Source organism: Oncorhynchus masou, chromosome 32, assembly GCF_036934945.1.
Source record: "Oncorhynchus masou masou isolate Uvic2021 chromosome 32, UVic_Omas_1.1, whole genome shotgun sequence".
In the NCBI taxonomy this organism is placed as follows: Eukaryota; Metazoa; Chordata; class Actinopteri; order Salmoniformes; family Salmonidae; genus Oncorhynchus; species Oncorhynchus masou.
The window spans coordinates 73,197,707-73,217,161 of NC_088243.1; the positions used below are offsets into that span (position 1 = coordinate 73,197,707).

At 44.4% G+C, this 19,455-nt stretch overlaps 1 protein-coding gene across 4 annotated transcripts in view; it reads right to left on the bottom strand.

The window, feature by feature from the left end:
- Nucleotides 1–1,641: 1,641 nt before the first annotated feature.
- Nucleotides 1,642–19,455, bottom strand: part of LOC135526557 (phospholipid-transporting ATPase IA-like) — a 192,267-nt gene continuing 174,453 nt past the window's right edge. For all 4 annotated transcript variants that reach the window (XM_064955048.1, XM_064955047.1, XM_064955049.1 and 1 more), the window contains 4 exons: nt 12,053–12,141; nt 10,983–11,075; nt 8,364–8,455; nt 1,642–4,165 (listed from right to left, as the gene is read on the bottom strand). In XM_064955048.1, the coding sequence (XP_064811120.1) occupies nt 4,068–4,165; nt 8,364–8,455; nt 10,983–11,075; nt 12,053–12,141 (372 nt within the window). In that variant the 3' untranslated portion in view covers nt 1,642–4,067. The remainder of the gene's footprint in view (nt 4,166–8,363; nt 8,456–10,982; nt 11,076–12,052; nt 12,142–19,455) is intronic.

The following is a 19,455-nucleotide window of genomic DNA, read 5'->3' on the forward strand; positions in this document are numbered from 1 at the left end:
CCGGCCAGTTCCCCTTTCCACTGGGATTCTCTGCCTCCAACCCTATTACAGGGGCTGAGTCACTGGCTTACAGGTGCTCTTTCATGTCGTCCCTAGGAGGGGTGCGTCACTTGAGTGGGTTGAGTCACTGACGTGATCTGTCTGGGTTGGCGCCCCCCCTTGGGTTGTGACGTGGCAGAGATCTTTGTGGGCTATACTCGGCCTTGTCTCAGGGTGGTAAGTTGGTGGTTGAATATATTCGTCTTGTGGTGTGGGGGCTGTGCTTTGGCAAAGTGGGTGGGGTTATATCCTTCCTGTTTGGCCCTGTCCGGGGGTATCATCGGACGGGGCCACAGTGTCTCCTGACCCCTCCTGTCTCAGCCTCCAGTATTTATGCTGCAGTAGTTTATGTGTCGGGGGGCTAGGGTCAGTTTGTTATATCTGGAGTACTTCTCCTGTCTTATCCGGTGTCCTGTGTGAATTTAAGTATGCTCTCTCTAATTTTTTCTTTCTCTCGGAGGACCTGAGCCCTCGGACCATGCCTCAGGACTACCTGGCATGATGACTCCTTGCTGTCCCCAGTCCACCTGGCCGCGATGCTGCTCCAGTTTCAACTGTTCGGCCTGCGGCTATGGAATCCTGGCCTGTTCACCGGACGTGCTACCTGTCCCAGACCTGCTGTTTTCAACTCTAGAGACAGCAGGAGTGGTAGATACTCTTAATGATCGGCATGAAAAGCCAACTGACATTTACTCCTGAGGTGCTGACTTGCTGCACCCTCGACGACTGTGATTATTATTATTTGACCATGCTGGTCATTTATGAACATTTGAACATCTTGGCCATGTTCTGTTATAATCTCCACACGGCACAGCCAGAAGAGGACTGGCTACCCCTCATAGCCTGGTTTCTCTAGGTTTTGGCCTTTCTAGGGAGTTTTTCCTAGTCACCGTGCTTCTACACCTGCATTGCTTGCTGTTTGGGGTTTTAGGCTTGGTTTCTGCACAGCACTTTGAGATATCAGCTGATGTACAAAGGGCTATATAAATACTTTTGATTTGATACAAGTACTCTTGTATGAATACTCTAGCAAGGGTACACCTGGTTGGGAAAATATGGCTTTGTAAACTAACTAAATAGAAACCACCCATTCCCAAATAGGGTAGATTGCTGGACACTGGATGGATCAGACACGTTCATCTATGTTGGTTTTGTGATACAGCTATGATAGTGGATACTTCGTCAATAACAGAGACAAATATTTGTAATTATAACAGATGTGATATCCTACCGCACGGCCGCACAGTAAACCTCAGATGACCAGTCATCAGGGAATACAACAGGAGAGGGTCAGCTAAATCATACATGATAACCATAATGCCGGCATTTGTTTGTTTGTCACACATGGAAGGGAATGATGTTTTCCCTGAGTGTCCCCTGCCTTTTCCTGTTTAGGTTCTCAGCGCTCTGTATGCCCTGTTTGCTGCCGCAACTAGCTGCCTTCCCTCATTTTGGACGGTTACAAAGTCCTAAATGAGGGATGGCACTTTATCCCAACACAGTGCACTACTTTTGCCCAGAGTAATACACTACATAAAGAATAGGGTACCATTTGGACTGCAGACAGACATTCATAGATATTGTTATAGTAGATGACAAAGGTTGGTTTCCATGTTTGAAAAGTTTATTTTAGTAGTAGTCCTTTATGGCAGTAAAAGACAGAACACTTAAAAGTTTGCAGTCCCAACATGCAGAACAATCATTAAATGATATTGAAACAAATTGAAAAGTGCATTTTTTTCTGTAAAGTGACCCACACTTGAGGGAGAATCAAAGTAGTACAATAAACACTTAGCCGGAGAAGGTTTTAGTCCATTCATGCAGCCCACAACTTTCACAGACAAAAAGCAACAGTCCAAGCCTTCCACAACCACTTTCACATCAGAAGACTCACATTCAGCATTTTGGAATTGTGACAGCAGTTGACATCTAATCAATCGAAACACAAAAGTATAGCGTAACAAAATACATCTTTACTGATACCCTCACTTAAACCAGGAAGAAACACAACAAGGTTTGTAGTAAAGTAGAGGTACACTGCATGAGAGACAAAAACCTAGACAAGTTACAAACATGTAGACCCAGAGAAAATACACTGAAACCAATAACCAGATAATAACAAAATATCCACTATTGGAAAGGTAACAGAGTGCGTTGTGCAACATCGCCTGTCAAGCGAGAGCCTTAGCGTCAGAGCCCAGGACCCCCAGGGCTGAGGTCTGGCCATACACAGAGGGCCATACAGCAGCAGACAGTACACCATAATTATACCTGGAGTCATGCAGACAGACCAGAGGAGCAAGCGACACCACACACACAGTCAGTCACCCACACATCCTCAAACATATACAAAAACACAGTCAAAGAATGCAAAAGGAGACCTGAGGTTCTAAGGGCTCCCAGTCTCACACAAATGACACAGACATGCGTATGTAGAAGTTACCCACAGTAGAAGAGGTTACACACACACACACACACATACCCACATGCACATGCAGATGGCGGATTAACGCGCACACATACACACGCAGCCGGTATGGAAACCGATCTCCCATAGGGAGAAGAGAACAAACACAGTTAATTATTAAATAAACAAAGCAGGTACTATAATGACAATAATAACGAGACATTTAAGAAATATATTTTTCGGCATTCATTTGGGCATTCTATTTTTTGTCTGAGAGAAAAAAAGGAAAAACATGGACAATTATTCATTACAAAGCAGGTCAATGCAAAAATTCGTACTTCTCCAATATAAAAATACAAATTCTCAAAATAACTATAGAGAAAGTCGTTTTGATACTGTGTGGAGTTTCCTGGCAAATTTTCTCTCTCCCTTAAGCTAATGGCACTTATGTTAGAAGGATAAACTCTCTATTCGAAGGGAAAAGACGTTTTTGAAAGAAGAGCCGCCACTGTAAGCATACGGAAATTCAACAAGATCGTCATACAGCCACCCCCAAAACACTGGGTAGAAAGAAAGCAACAATGGAGCCTGTGATTTTATATATACCACTTTACTTTTTACCACATTGTGTACTGGGGAGCAATATATGGGGGACAATGAGCTCATCTTGCCAATTAGTGGGTAGAGCACTGTTCTAAACTAGCTAGCTAGGATATCTTACGTATTCTAATCAGGGAAAAAGTCAGGCACCATTGTGATTGTTGCAGCCGAGTAATGTGTGGAATGCAATTACTTGTATAGAGCAATCAAAGTGCTGTAATAAAATGGTGGAAATTGGACGAGTTACAAGCGGCTATCATTAAAAAAAACAACTCAACTTGGGCACGATAACTACATCATTCTAAAATAATAACATTTAGAAGAAAAACAAACAAGTATGGCTGAAGGCATGAACAAATGTAAGGCCTTTTTATACAGTAGAAGTGCAAAATAACAACAAAACAACAAAATGTCTGTTCTGAAGTGGTCCATTCAGAGCTGGAATAGACTCAGGAGTGTCAATATTCTTGGTTGAGTTGTAATTTTTTTTAAATCGAAGCTACAGCCGACTTGAAAGAGATTGCATTTACAACTGCTATTTCGCAATCTGCATTTACAAACAAAACAAAATATTTGGTGGGGTGGTGGGGGGGTCAAAATCAAATTTGGATTATTCAGTCACCAATTAGAGTACACACATAACAGTTTTGACGATTTTGGAGCAAACTACATATTTTTTGGGGTCTATTAATAGGAATGGAGGAGATATTAAGAAGTGAAACCTCTTCATTAGATAGAACAAGAACAGAGGAACTTCAGACCACAGACTGCTAAAAATGCAAGCACAGTGCTCATGTCTGCTGGACACAACTACAGCAGTGAATACTTTTTGAACACTTTTTTGTTCCTATTTTTTTCCCTTTTTGAAGTACAAGACATCCCTCTTTCTTTTCCTTTATCATGTCCAATATCCTGCGATGCTCGGGCTGGGGTTATCCGGAGACTTCCCCGTCAGGTTCAAATCACCATCGAAAATGGCTGTGGCTCTTAAAAGGCCAGCCAGGCAGAGAGGGGTGTGGTTTCACCACTCGTTGGTCCGCTGTTTGGTGGTGTCGTACGCCCGGATGACCTCCGACTGGGACACCACTCCGTTCTCGTCTTGAGAGAAGGCGTAGCCATCTGCAAGCAGGACAGATGGACAGAGTGAGAAACGATGGCTGACTTTCTAATCACGTTTGGAATTTGAACGAAGTAAACCATTTCGGAATAAAAGCAGAAAACTCATAAAACATTTTTTATAAACTGAATAAAAATGGATTAAAGAATGGCTTCAAAAATAAACCAAGAAATAACTTATAAAATTACATTGACTGAAATATTATTTTTGTGTTGTCTTTCAAGCTCCCCAAGAAGCTTGACCAGTGCTAAGCGAGGGAGGGGCAGTCATGTTACCTGACACCTCTCTTTACTCAGCTACACAGCCACTACCTACAACTACGGGAGTTCTTATCCTAACCTTTAACCCCCTAACTCACCTTTAGGTCTCAAATGATTCAGTCACTACCTGCAGGCCAGCAGATGAGTTCAAAAGGCCCGGTGAGGGGAGTGCATTGTGGGAATAATATTGCAGCATTTAATGAATCGTTAAATATGTGTAACCACCACTCACATACAGTTGAAGTCGGAAGTTTACATACACCTTAGCCAAATACATTTAAACTCAGTTTTTCACAATTCCTGACATTTAAACCTAGTAAAGACTCTGTCTTAGGATCACCACTTTATTTTCAGAATGTGAAATGTCAGAATAATAGTAGAGAATAATTTCAGCTTTTATTTATTTCATCACATTCCCAGTGGGTCAGAAGTTTATATACACTCAATTAGTATTTGGTAGCATTGCCTTTAAATTGTTTAAATTGGGTCAAACATTTTGGGTAGCCTTCCACAAGCTTCCCACAATAAGTTGGGGGGATTTTGGCCCATTCCTCCTGGCAGAGCTGGTGTAACTGAGTCAGGTTGTAGGCCTCCTTGCTTGAACATGCTTTTTCAGTTCTGCCCACAAATGTTCTATGGGATTGAGGTCAGGGCTTTGTGATGGCCACTCCAATACCTTGACTTTATTGCCATTTTGCCACAACTTTGGAAGTATGCTTGGGGTCCATGTCCATTTGGAAGACCCATTTGCGACCAAGCTTTAACTTCCTGACTGATGTCTTGAGATGTTGCTCCAATATATCCACATAATTATTCTTCCTCATGATGCCATCTATTTTGTGACGTGCACCAGTCCCTCCTGCAGCAAAGCACCCCCACAACATGATTTGTGCTTCATGCTTCAATCAAATGTATTTATAAAGCCCTTCTTACATCACCCAACGTCAAAAAGTGCTGTACAGAAACCCAGCCTAAAACCCCAAACAGCAAGCAATGCCGGTGTAGAAGCACGGTGGCTAGAAAAAAAACTTCCTAGAAAGTCCAGAACCTAGGAAGAAACTTAGAGAGGAACCAGGCTATGAGGGGTGACCAGTCCCCTTCTGGCTGTGCCGGGTGGAAATTATAACAGAACATGGCCAAGATGTTCAAATGCTCATAGATGACCAGCAGGGTCAAATAATAATAATCAGTGGTTGCCGAGGGTGCAACAGGTCAGCACCTCAGGAGTAAATGTCGGTTGACTTTTGATAGCCGATCATTCAGAGTATCTCTATCACTCCTGCTTTCTCTATAACGTTGAAAATAGCAGGTCTGGGACAGGTAGCACATCCAGTGAACAGGTCAGGGTTCCATAACTGTAGGCAGAACAGTTGAAACTGGAGCAGCATCACGGCCAGGTGGACTGGGGACAGCAAGGAGTCATCAGGCCAGGTAGTCCTGAGGCATGGTCCTAGGTCTTCACGGCTGGTATGGTGCTCTTCGGGATGGAAGCCTCCTCCTTTTTCCTCTGAACATAACGATGGTCATTATGGCCAAACAGTTCTATTTTTGTTTCATCAGACCAGAGGACATTTCTCAAAAAAGCATAAAACTTTGTCCCCATGTGCAGTTGCAAACCGTAGTCTGAGCAGCCTTTCAGGTTATGTCGATATAGGAAACGTTTTTACTGTGGATATAGTTACTTTCGTGCCTGTTTCCTCCAGCATCTTCACAAGGTCCTCTGCTGCAGTTCTGGGATTGATTGGCACTTTTAGTGTATGTAAACTCCTGACCCACTGGAATTGTGATACAGTGAAATGTAAGTGAAATAAACTGTCTGTAAACAATTGTTGGAAAAATTACTTGTGTCATGAGCAAAGTAGATGTCCTAATCGACTTGCCAACTTGTAAACCTCCGACTTCAGCTGTAGGTCACAGCACACAGGGGAGGAGAGGTGGGTACAGAGGGCTTTTCACACTATTGAGCTGAACCAAACTGTACTAAGATGGCCTGGTTACACATACGCCATAGTTGCTGAAAGCCTGCTGAAAGGGACAATGTGTTTTGGATCGGCACGATACTGTGAAAAGGGCATTGGTTGGGTTTCTAATAGAGATTGGGGGGTTTTCGTTTCTCTACAGGTAAGATCATCAAAATAAAAAGGGGTCACAAGAACGATCCCTTCCCCACCTACGAGACAAACAGGGGTCACACAAGAACAATCCTTTCCCTACCTACGAGACAAACGAGGGTCACACAAGAACGATACCTTCCCCACCTACGAGACAAACAGGGGTCACACAAGAACGATCCCTTCCCCACCTATGAGACAAACAGGGGTCACACAAGAACGATCCCTTCCCCACCTACGAGACAAACAGGGGTCACACAAGAACGATCCCTTCCCCACCTACGAGACAAACAGGGGTCACACAAGAACAATCCCTTCCCCACCTACGAGACAAACAGGGGTCACACAAGAACGATTCCTTCCCCACCTACGAGACAAACAGGGGTCACACAAGAACGATCCCTTCCCCACCTACGAGACAAACAGGGGTCACACAAGAACAATCCCTTCCCCACCTACGAGACAAACAGGGGTCACACAAGAACGATTCCTTCCCCACCTACGAGACAAACAGGGGTCACACAAGAACGATCCCTTCCCCACCTACGAGACAAACAGGGGTCACACAAGAACAATCCCTTCCCCACCTACGAGACAAACAGGGGTCACACAAGAACGATTCCTTCCCCACCTACGAGACAAACAGGGGTCACACAAGAACAATCCCTTCCCCACCTATGAGACAAACAAAAACATACAAAAAGATCAGCAAAACAAACAGAAATAAATCCAATTAACCAATAAGGCCCGAGGGGTTGTGGTATATGGCCAATATACCACGGCTAGGGCTGTGTCCAGGAAATCTGCTTTGTGTCATGGCTAAGAACAGCCCTTAGCCGTGGTATATTTAAGCAATAAGGCCCGAGAGGGTGTGGTATATTGACAATCTACCACGGCTAAGGGCAGTTCTTAACCACGATACAACGCGGAGTGCCTGGACACAGCCCTTAGCCGTGGTATATTGGCCATATATCATAAACCCCGAAGGTGTCTTATTACTATTATAAACTAGTTACCAACGTAATTACTGCAGTAAAAATAAATGCTTTGTCATACACGTGTTAATCGGTCTGATATACCACGGTTTTCAGCCAATCAGCATTCAGGGCTCGAACCACCCAGTTTACAATTCAAAATAAAACCCATCTGTGTTGTCTTATAGCTTCTATCTAGACTACTATGAGATTTGTATTAGATGGGACGTGACTGTCCATTAGGGTGCGCCATAAAAAGCCCCTTATTCTCTATATAGTGCACTACATTTGACGAGAGCCCTATGGGTCAAAAGTAGTGCACTGTAAAGGGGAAAGGTTACCATTTGGGATGCAAATATAGTGGTGGGGGGGTTGTATTAGCAGGTGGAGAGACCAACGGGGGAACAGTGGGATGTTTTGTGTTACTTAATGAGGTTAACGACAGGATCATGTATGTGGATGTCATGCTGGCTAATGTGGAACATGGATATCAAATTGTAAAGAGCGCTGGGATCAGCAGAGTATTAGCACTTCTGCAACGCTGAGGCAACCTATTCCCAAATGGCACCCTATTCCCTGTGCCGTACACTACTTTTACCAGGGCCCATAGGGTGTCATTTAAGACGCAAGCGGAGTCCCCTTTGAAGCTACAGTATATATATAGAATCCCCATAGCATGGAGCTATGTATCCACATAGGAACTACACTCAATTCAAAAGCCTGTCTTGGTGTGTTGGACCAGTGCTGCTACAGAGAGAAAATGGGTCTCTTTTTCTGAGAAAAACAGCATGAGGGCTTTCCTTCAGGTCAGGGTGTGAGGTGTGTGCATGTTTTAATATTGTGTGTGTGACTTACGTAGCAGATTCTGCTGCATGGAGTCCGATCGGTACATACTGACAGTGCTCTTCTTGAAGACGTTCTTCAGGAGCTGTGCCCTCTCCGTCAGGCTGCAAAGACAGAGACAGAGACAGTGAGTGCCACAGTGAGCCCTTCAGCCAGATTTAACCACTCATACATCAAGCCCTCTCTCTCACAGTACAGTCCTCCACAGGAGGGAGGAGAGACCAGCTAACTGCACTTCCTGCTGAGGAGAGACCAGGCATGGGGGAGAGGAAGTTGGGGTGGATTATGTGTGTGTGTGAGAGAGAGTGTGCATGTGTGGTGTGTGTGTATATAATTGTGTGAGTGTGAGAAAGGAACAGTGCGTGCATCTACATGCGTCCGGTCCAGGGCCAGGTTCCTAGCCTGCTGGGCCTGGGCCTGTGGCCAGATAGGGGGGTTCACTTTCAGCTGGCAGGAGATTTCACACTGGTCTGATCCATGCTAATGCACTCCACAGGCCATCGATGGGACCCGGCTAACTGATCGCTGTGTCCCAAATGGCACCCATTTCCCTATGGGCCCTGGCCAAATGTAGTGCACTATACAGTGCCATTTGCAACGCAAATCATCTCTGGGAGTTTAGCTCAAGATGCAAGTCTCTAATTAGCTGGAGGCTCCATAGTACACTAGAGTCTCTCTTCACACAGTTTCAGAGGGAGAGAGTCATGTTCCAAGCATGTATAACAGCCTGGATGGATGGCCTGGAGCAGAGTTCAAAGAGTAGAGGGAAGATTGAACCGTATAGTATACAGTAGGCAGACCGTGATTACACCATACGTACTAAAAACAGGGAAGCCAAGATAAATATTACTGAATCCTCAGGGGGTAAATACACATTTAAACTTTTAGAAGTTATAGACTAAGTCAAGTGTTGTACATGCGGTGTATGCAGTAATATAAAGAGTATTTGTGAATTCATGAGATGGAGAAAAGTTTGAGATGTTCTGGTTGTAAACTCAGCAAAAAAAAGAAACAGCCCCTTTTCAGGACCCTGTCTTTCAAAGATTTGGATTTTTACAAATTATCCAAATAACTTCACAGATCCTCATTGTAAAGGATTTAAACACCGTTTCCCATGCTTGTTCAATGAACCATAAACAATTAATGAACATGCACCTATGGAACGGTCGTTAATTAAGGTCACAGTTATGAAAAGTTAGGACACTAAAGAGGCCTTTCTACTGACTCTGAAAAACACCCAAAGAAAGATGTCTAGAGTCCCTGCTCATCTGAGCGAATGTGCCTTAGGCATGCTGCAAGGATGCATGAGGACTGCAGATGTGGCCAGGGCAATAAATTGCAATGTCAGTACTGTGAGACGCTTAAGACAGCACTACAGGGAGACAGGATGGGCAGCTGATTGTCCTCGCAGTGGCAAACCACGTGTAACAACCCCTGCACAGGATCGGTACATCCGAAACATCACAGCTGCGAGATTGGTACTGAATGGCAACAACAACTGTCAGAGTTACACCAGGAATGCACAATCCCTCCATCAGTGCTCAGACTGCCCCGTAATAGGCTGAGAGAGGCTGGACTGAGGGCTTGTAGGCCTGTTGGTATGGCAGGTCCTCACCAGACATCACCGGCAACAACATCGCCTACGAGCACAAACTCACCATCGCTGGACCAGACAGAACTGGCAAAAAGTGCTCTTTACTGACGAGTCGCGGATTTGTCTCACCGGGGTGATTGTCGGAGTCGCGTTTATCATTGAAGGAATGAGCATTACAATGAGGCCTGTACTCTGGAGCGGGATCGATTTGGAGGTGGAGGGTCCGTCATGGTCTGGGGTGGTGTGTCACAGCATCATCGGACTGAGCTTGCTGTCATTGCAGGCAATCTCAATGCTGTGCATTACATGGAAGACATCTTCCTCTGTCATGTGATACCCTTCCTGCAGGCTCATCCTGCCAATGCCACCAGCCATACTGCTCATTCTGTGCGTTATTTCCTGCTGACAGGAATGTCAGTGTTCTGCCATGGCCAGCGAAGAGCCCGGATCTCAATCCCATTGAGCACATCTGGGACCTGTTGGATTTGAGGGTGAGGGCTAGGGCCATTCCACCCAGAAATATCCGGGAACTTGCAGGTGCCTTGGTGGAGGATTGGGGTGACATCTCATAGCAAGAACTGGCAAATCTGGCGAAGTCCATGAGGAAGAGCTGCACTGCAGTACTTAATGCAGCTGGTGGTCACACCAGATACAGACTGTTACATTTGATTTTGACCCCCCCTTTGTTCAGGGATACATTATTCAATTTCTGTTGTCCACATGTCTGTGGAACTTGTTCAGTTTAGGTCTCAGTTGTTGAATCTTGATATGTTCATACAAATATTTACACGTTAAGTTTGCTGAAAATAAACGCAGTTGACAGTGAGAGGACATTTCTTTTTTTTGCTGAGTTTATAAGGGTACTGTGAAGGATAAAAGCTAACCTACAAACAAAGCATTTTCAAGTCTGCGCCCCAAATAGCACCCTATTCCGTATATGGTGGGACCTGGTCAAAAATAGTGGGAATAGGGTGCCATTTGGGATGTCCTCCTGGAAAAGGAGTAATGTGAGAAAAGGGTGAGAGACGGTCCAGTACCTCTTCCCGTGCACCAGGGCTCCTGGGTCCTTGGACAAGGCTTCCAGCTCCTGCACTTCATCCACCAGGGTTTTAAAGCACACCTTCTTCACACTGGCTCAAAAGGAGCAGACATCAACAACAGGCATTCACAACCACAGCGTTAAATAGAACACTATTCCTTATATTATTATACAGTAGGATTATATTGTATCTCTATGTAACAGACCATCCCAAATCAGTCCAAGAGGCTTTCTCAAAAATGTACATGCAATCTGAATCAATTCTGCATATCAGAGGCAAAGTAGATGTCTGGTAAATGATACCACAATTAGCTTTTAGTTGCTGCTTCAATCTGCTGTAAATGTGATTCCTCTGGATTTCCCAGAACTATGACACAGTTTAGGTATCTCAACTCTGAATCAAAGTCTTCCAATGACCTCAATTTCATTCTGAATGGTCCACACTTGTTTAAACTCTGAATCGGACAGTATTAGAATACATCTCTTGCTATGAATCAAATAACTATAAAATGTTACACTGCATGTTATTTATTGGTGGTCTAAATAGTTTCTCAAGACATTTCTCCTAGAGCAGAATCTGCAAAAAAACAAACATGATATACCGGTAACTATAAATGTTACACCTGCATGTCTGAGACCGGTTTAGTATTTATTTAGTATATTTCCCATTTCCTGACTTATTTATTTTTAAGCAAAGAATTTTCAGCTGACACTAGAATACGTTTCTGAGTGACAGAGTGAGGGCTTTCCATAGGTGCTTTGTTGTGTATCTTGTGGGATTGGAAAAAAATGCCTGGAGTGTAAAATAAAGTTATTAACCGGTTCCCATGTTGTAAAAATAACACTTCTGTTTCGGAACAATATGAATCTTTCTTTTGCGGTTCTGATTGTTTCCCGGAAAAAAATATTTTACGCTTTTCGGTTCTGTTCACTGAAACGGTTCCAACCCCGGCACCACATGGATCCTATAAATGACTTCTATATGTAATTGTACATGCGATCTAAGGAATTTCCCGTGAGCAGGACATGTGGAGGGGGTGGTGGTGATGATGAGTGGGGGGAACTCACACTTTGTAGGCCACGTCAAAGACCAGGGAGGTGACAGGGATGAATATCAGGCCCATCCAGAAGACTCCCGAACTGAACATCATGTCCGCCTGAGACACCGCACAAACAGAAAAACAGGAACACATTCCTTAGGTCATTGCAGACAAAACAGGGCTCAGTAGGTGCAGCAGTAAAGGCTCAGTTTGCTTTAGGCAGTCTTGTTACATCTTTTATAACAACCAAATTACCCACAAACAAATGAACAGGCAAAATAATTACATGCATCAACTCAGTTTGACAATACATGGTAATCCACTGTGACTAAATGACACATTGCTGTTTGGGTTTTAACTATGATCTTGAGAAGCCTGGGGCTAAGGAAGTAGCTTTGGCAGTGAGTTACTGTGGTGTTCTTTACCAGGCAAGGCAGTTACTGTGGTGTTCTTTACCAGGCTAGGCAGTTACTGTGGTGTTCTTTACCAGGGTAGGCAGTTACTGTGGTGTTCTTTACCAGGGTAGGCAGTTACTGTGGTGTTCTTTACCAGGGTAGGCAGTTACTGTGGTGTTCTTTACCAGGGTAGGCAGTTACTGTGGTGTTCTTTACCAGGGTAGGCAGTTACTGTGGTGTTCTTTACCAGGGTAGGCAGTTACTGTGGTGTTCCTTACCAGGGTAGGCAGTTACTGTGGTGTTCTTTACCAGGGTAGGCAGTTACTGTGGTGTTCTTTACCAGGGTAGGCAGTTACTGTGGTGTTCTTTACCAGGGTAGGCAGTTACTGTGGTGTTCTTTACCAGGGTAGGCAGTTACTGTGGTGTTCTTTACCAGGGTAGGCAGTTACTGTGGTGTTCTTTACCAGGGTAGGCAGTTACTGTGGTGTTCTTTACCAGGGTAGGCAGTTACTGTGGTGTTCTTTACCAGGGTAGGCAGTTACTGTGGTGTTCTTTACCAGGGTAGGCAGTTACTGTGGTGTTCTTTACCAGGGTAGGCAGTTACTGTGGTGTTCTTTACTCGGGTAGGCAGTTACTGTGGTGTTATTTCACTCTCCAAACAGACCAATGGGAACCATGTCCAAACCCCTTATTCCAATTATTCCCTATCAGTAGAGAAACCTTGGGTAAAGCTCAATTTCTGACATGGAAGAGGTATTGGACAACATACCTGTGGACAGAGTGGAGCGGGGGGTGGGGTAGGGTGTAGCTGATCTAAGGTCAATTTTGCATTCAACCCTCAAATGATTATGGTAAGCATGTAGCTAATCCTAGATCTGTGCCAAAAGGAAACTAAGCCAGAGTGGAGGAAATACAGTAGGAAACACTTCTTCATACTTGTCACTACATTTTCAATGGCCTTTTTGTCCTAACCCATTCATTTCCCATCCTGGTGGCAACTGTTAGCTACAGTGACTGGCCTCAAGAGCAGGTGGGGAATGACGGTGCAGCGGAGCGGGATGCCTCCTCAGCAGACAGGCCACTGGTGAGGTATCAATGGGAAGAAGGGTGAAGGGGATTCTCAACTCGAACCCCGAAACCCATCTCCACTAGCAACCTGTTGCCCTGATGATGCCTGAAGGGCGTTCACTCGATCCTCAGTACAAGGAAAGAGAAACATTAGAAGGGGACAGCAGCAACACATGAAAGTCCACTGAGTTCAGTTCTAAAAGGTAGTCTTTCCATTGACCTATTCAAAGACTGTGGGCAACTACAGCTGTGTATGTTCCATTTGGTCTGGCGGGGCGGAGACAGAGAGGAATCCTCTTGGCTCGGGTCGTCACATACAGCCGTCTGCGCAGGGCTGTGTTTGCTTTGGCCTGGCTGCTGTGAAACTATCGGTCATTACATGTCAAAAAGCAAAACACACGCCTCCTCGCATCAGCAATTTGGGCAGTACATGCTTGTGCCATTTGTTCAAACCGCAGGGGCCCCCAGACAAGGGTCTTCCTGTAATTAGGAACAGGCCGGACCCTGGGATGGCGCCTTAGGAGACACACACACACGGATCAATGTCAAAGTTATCAAAGGGTTCAGGTGTTCCTAAATGAGCTAATCTGCTCTCCATTATCAGGCAAATGGACTATGATGTCTGACAAAACATCGGGGAAAGAGGAAATCCCAAATGAGTGGAAATCAAAATGGCTTTTTCCGAATGTTTGAAATGATATTGGAATGAATGGAGCTTTTCTATTTTGGCCAGCAGTGACCAAAATACAAGTAGAGGGAAAATGACATTAGCGCACAGGACATATTCACGTCAAGTTTGAAGTTATGCAGTCCCGGGTAGAAACAGACTTTTCTTTATCGTAACGCCAACGTTAATTATTTTTGTTTTCATCCAATGTATCACACATTTTAATAGCCGCATTTAAAGTGTCAAGAAAAAAATAAAAAATAAACCGCGGACAGTGTCTCAGCACATGAAATACAATAAATTGAAGTCAACGAGCATGGAAAATAAACCAGCTTCTAAATTAAACTCCAACTTCTTACAAATACTGTTCCAAAATATCATCATAAATAATACAAAGCACAAACAATATATCCAAAACAACAAATCATAACAAACATTTACAGCAAACTGCATTGAATGTCTGACTACTTCTCTAATCTGTAAATGCTCAACTAAATCTTAATAAACATTTATCTGTTGAGGATTTGAAGACAGACACATTAAATACTGGCAGAGCCAGCCATTTTGGTAGATGCTAGAGATGGAGCTGGGGTGCAGGTGGATGTATTTTAGGACAAACAAATAAACTCGTCTGGGCGGGCGGGCAGACAGTGGTGTCCGCAGCTACAGGGCAGAGTGTTTTGACAGGCTGTCAACCCCCTCACAGCCACTGGGGAGACAGACACACTCACAAAAATAGACACACACACGGCCAAGTTACTTCATAGCCATAGGTGAAAAAACATTCACTGTGTCACTTAAATCCTTAGATCTGGTCTGGAGCAGACCAGCGAGATCTGGTCTGGAGCAGACCAGCGAGATCTGGTCTGGAGCAGACCAGCGAGATCTGGTCTGGAGCAGACCAGCGAGATCTGGTCTGGAGCAGACCAGCGAGATCTGGTCTGGAGCAGACCAGCGAGATCTGGTCTGGAGCAGACCAGCGAGATCTGGTCTGGAGCAGACCAGCGAGATCTGGTCTGGAGCAGACCAGCGAGATCTGGTCTGGAGCAGACCAGCGAGATCTGGTTTGGAGCAGACCAGTGCGATCTGGTTTGGAGCAGACCAGCAAGATCTGGTTTGGAGCAGACCAGACGGCTTTTCTTGCTGTTGCAGGGCTGTTGAAGGCTATTTGTTTGAGATACACATTCTAAATATATTTAGATCTACAAAATGAATCAGTGGTTTCACTCTGAATACGATATGGACACGGCAACAGTCGCTTGTCATTTTTCACAATTTTAAAACTTTGCGTCTCAGCTTAAGAAAAAGGATCGTTTGAAAAATCAGTTATGTGACTGTCAAGGGACAGGACTGATCCAATCGGCTCAGTGCTGCGGCGTCTGATTACTATGCTTGGATGCATTGATCAGGGGGTCTCAGCGCAGCAGCAGTTGGCTGATCATGCCAGGCAGGCCACAGTGATCGTAAGGCCCAAAGAATGTTAATGCCTGCCATTGTGATGGTAAATATGAAGGAAGGACAATCAAGGCCTTCACTATTCACCCCGTTCCAAGGCCTTTGGCTTTAGAAAGCATAGATTGAGAAAAGCCAACTTTCCACACACGCCCACCGCATACGGGCACACACACAGAAGCATGCAAACACACACACACCTCACTCTTACCATGTCTCATTCTGTCATATCTGAAAGGCTGTCAGATTTGAGTCTCTCCCCTTTTCTCTGCATGGCCCTGGTGCTGCCATAGCCAAAGCCTCTGGATGCTAATATTTGGACACTAGCAGCAGAGTCTTTTTGTACGGCAATTCTTTTTTATTGGGCCCGGTGAAAGGACATGTTTAAAAAAAAAGTTAAATCCAGTCCCAGTGAATGATTTGGTCTACCTCCATCTATGTCCATTTGGCTAAATTCAGCTGGCTCTACCGGACCATACGACTGGGGTGGATGTTGGAACAGAGGGGTAAGACTGTTCTGCTATGGAGCTAAGGATTTAGAGAAATGGCTATTGGGTGATTTGAGGGTGTAGATTTCTATGCTACAAATTGAAGCTGGATCTATACGTTTGGCCAAAAAAAGCCCCCAAAAAGTCCCATGACCAGCTCCATGCTACCACCCGAAACCAAATCCTTAAGGTTATTGAGTGGTCGGATAGGCTGTGAACACAGTCGCAGAATGAAAAAGCCAGTCCCTGAGGATGGTGGGAGAGAAAAGAGATGGAGGCAAACTTAATGCCCTGAAGAGAGAGAGCGCGAGCGAGCGAGAGCGAGCGAGAGCGAGAGAGAGCGAAGGAGAAAGAGAGCAAGAGTGTGTGAGGGGCCTTGTTCGGACGAGGCCCACAAATTCCCTGCATGTCATCATTGCAACGCAAAAGCAAATCCCTAACACCCCCACCCCAGTAAGCTTTTACTATGGAAAACTTAAACTGGGCCTGCTCAATTGGGTCCATCTGTTTACTCTCTGCGTGTCGCCTCTCAATAGCCCTGAGATATCCCGAAGAAAAACATAGGACAGAACGCTAACAAAAACAGTAATAGCTCAACAGAAGTCATCCAGGCACAACTGTCCCATAGTGATTTACAACGTGATTCAAGAATTATTAAAGTGAGATAGATTAGCCGACAGACTGTGTCAGTTTGACATGTATTAGCTCACGGATAATGACAAGTACACCCATGTCTATGGCCATTCAACTACATATACTGACACGCATAACACACACACAGCAAGTCTCACACCATGGACTATCCCGGGGCTTCCACAGCCGCTCAAGTCTTCCATAAATCATTGGGTTTTCAACGACAGCGCAGAGGGGCTACCATACGACACAGGAGCGGTTCTTAAAGGCCTTAAATATTCCTAAAACACAGACGGAAACCAGTGGAGCGGACAAAGTCAGTAGAAATGCTGAAGTGCCTTTAATTCCATCATACAGTGCCTTGCGAAAGTATTCGGCCCCCTTGAACTTTGCGACCTTTTGCCACATTTCAGGCTTCAAACAAAGATATAAAACTGTATTTTTTTGTGAGGAATCAACAACAAGTGGGACACAATCATGAAGTGGAACGACATTTATTGGATATTTCAAACTTTTTAAACAAATCAAAAACTGAAAAATTGGGCGTGCAAAATTATTCAGCCCCCTTAAGTTAATACTTTGTAGCGCCACCTTTTGCTGCGATTACAGCTGTAAGTCGCTTGGGGTATGTCTCTATCAGTTTTGCACATCGAGAGACTGAAATTTTTTCCCATTCCTCCTTGCAAAACAGCTCAAGCTCAGTGAGGTTGGATGGAAAGCATTTGTGAACAGCAGTTTTCAGTTCTTTCCACAGATTCTCGATTGGATTCAGGTCTGGACTTTGACTTGGCCATTCTAACACCTGGATATGTTTATTTTTGAACCATTCAATTGTAGATTTTGCTTTATGTTTCGGATCATTGTCTTGTTAGAAGACAAATCTCCGTCCCAGTCTCAGGTCTTTTGCAGACGCCATCATGTTTTCTTCCAGAATGGTCCTGTATTTGGCTCCATCCATCTTCCCATCAATTTTAACCATCTTCCCTGTCCCTGCTGAAGAAAAGCAGGCCCAAACCATGATGCTGCCACCAGCATGTTTGACAGTGGGGATGGTGTGTTCATTGTGATGAGCTGTGTTGCTTTTACGCCAAACATAACGTTTTGCATTGTTGCCAAAAAGTTCCATTTTGGTTTCATCTGACCAGAGCACCTTCTTCCACATGTTTGGTGCGTCTCCCAGGTGGCTTGTGGCAAACTTTAAACGACACTTTTTATGGATATCTTTAAGAAATGGCTTTCTTCTTGCCACTTCCATAAAGGCCAGATTTGTGGACAGATTTCCTATGGACAGAGTCTCCCACCTCAGCTGTAGATCTCTGCAGTTCATCCAGAGTGATCATGGGCCTCTTGGCTGCATCTCTGATCAGTCTTCTCCTTGTATGAGCTGAAAGTTTAGAGGGACGGCCAGGTCTTGGTAGATTTGCAGTGGTCTGATACTCCTTCCATTTCAATATTATCGCTTGCACAGTGCTCCTTGGGATGTTTAAAGCTTGGAAAATCTTTTTGTATCCAAATCCGGCTTTAAACTTCTTCACAACAGTATCTCGGACCTGCCTGGTGTGTTCCTTGTTCTTCATGATGCTCTCTGCACTTTTAACGGACCTCTGAGACTATCACAGTGCAGGTGCATTTATACGGAGACTTGATTACACACAGGTGGATTGTATTTATCATCATTAGTCATTTAGGTCAACATTGGATCATTCAGAGATCCTCACTGAACTTCTGGAGAGAGTTTGCTGCATTGAAAGTAAAGGGGGCTGAATAATTTTGCACGCCCAATTTTTCAGTTTTTGATTTGTTAAGAAAGTTTGAAATATCCAATAAATGTCGTTCCACTTCATAATTGTGTCCCACTTGTTGTTGATTCTTCACAAAAAAATACAGTTTTATATCTTTATGTTTGAAGCCTGAAATGTGGCAAAAGGTCGCAAAGTTCAAGGGGGCCGAATACTTTCGCAAGGCACTGTAGCTGTCACAGGTTTAATAGTGAGGAACCTTGTGGATTCTATAAAACCACAGTGGGCTGGGAGCCTCGTTTCACTCGTCCTGCAGAGTTTTTAGGGGTCCCTGGTGATTTTGGAGATAGTGGAGAAGTTGGGAGATCTGTCATCTGTGGCCCTGCTACTTCAATAGTAGGATCACTGGTGATCGTACACGTGTACACACACACACACACAAGCATGCACGCAGACACCGTCAAAACACGCACGCACCATCTCTATTGTCCTAGACTGGTCATGGCTGAGTGGAGCTGGCCTGAGTGGAGAGAGGATGGGTTATCTAGTGAGGTGCAGATGGCCTCTGTGCCATTCTGTAGGGGCATTCTTGTTCTTCAAAGCAAGTGAGTCCTGATGAGCTGCCTGCACTGGAGGCTCTATAGTTGTACTTCAATATAAATAATTCCATTCAAACAAACGTGTGAGTGAATGTCACCATATTCTATACATAGTGCACTACTTTTGACCAGAGCCTAAGGAGACGGTGAAGTCACCTTTCATTATCGGTGTCCTTGATTTCTTCTTTTTAATACCTTTTTATTTTACATGAACTGATATGTAGCCCTTCCATGTACTGTTAACATTTCATGACTACGACTGATCAAAGTAACCCAAAAGGATTTGTTAATCCGACATTTCTGGAGGGTTCAATTTCAGAAAAGTTAACTTTCGGTGAAGGTTCTCAGGACACAAAAGACAAAACAAATTGTGAAGATAACCTTTAATTC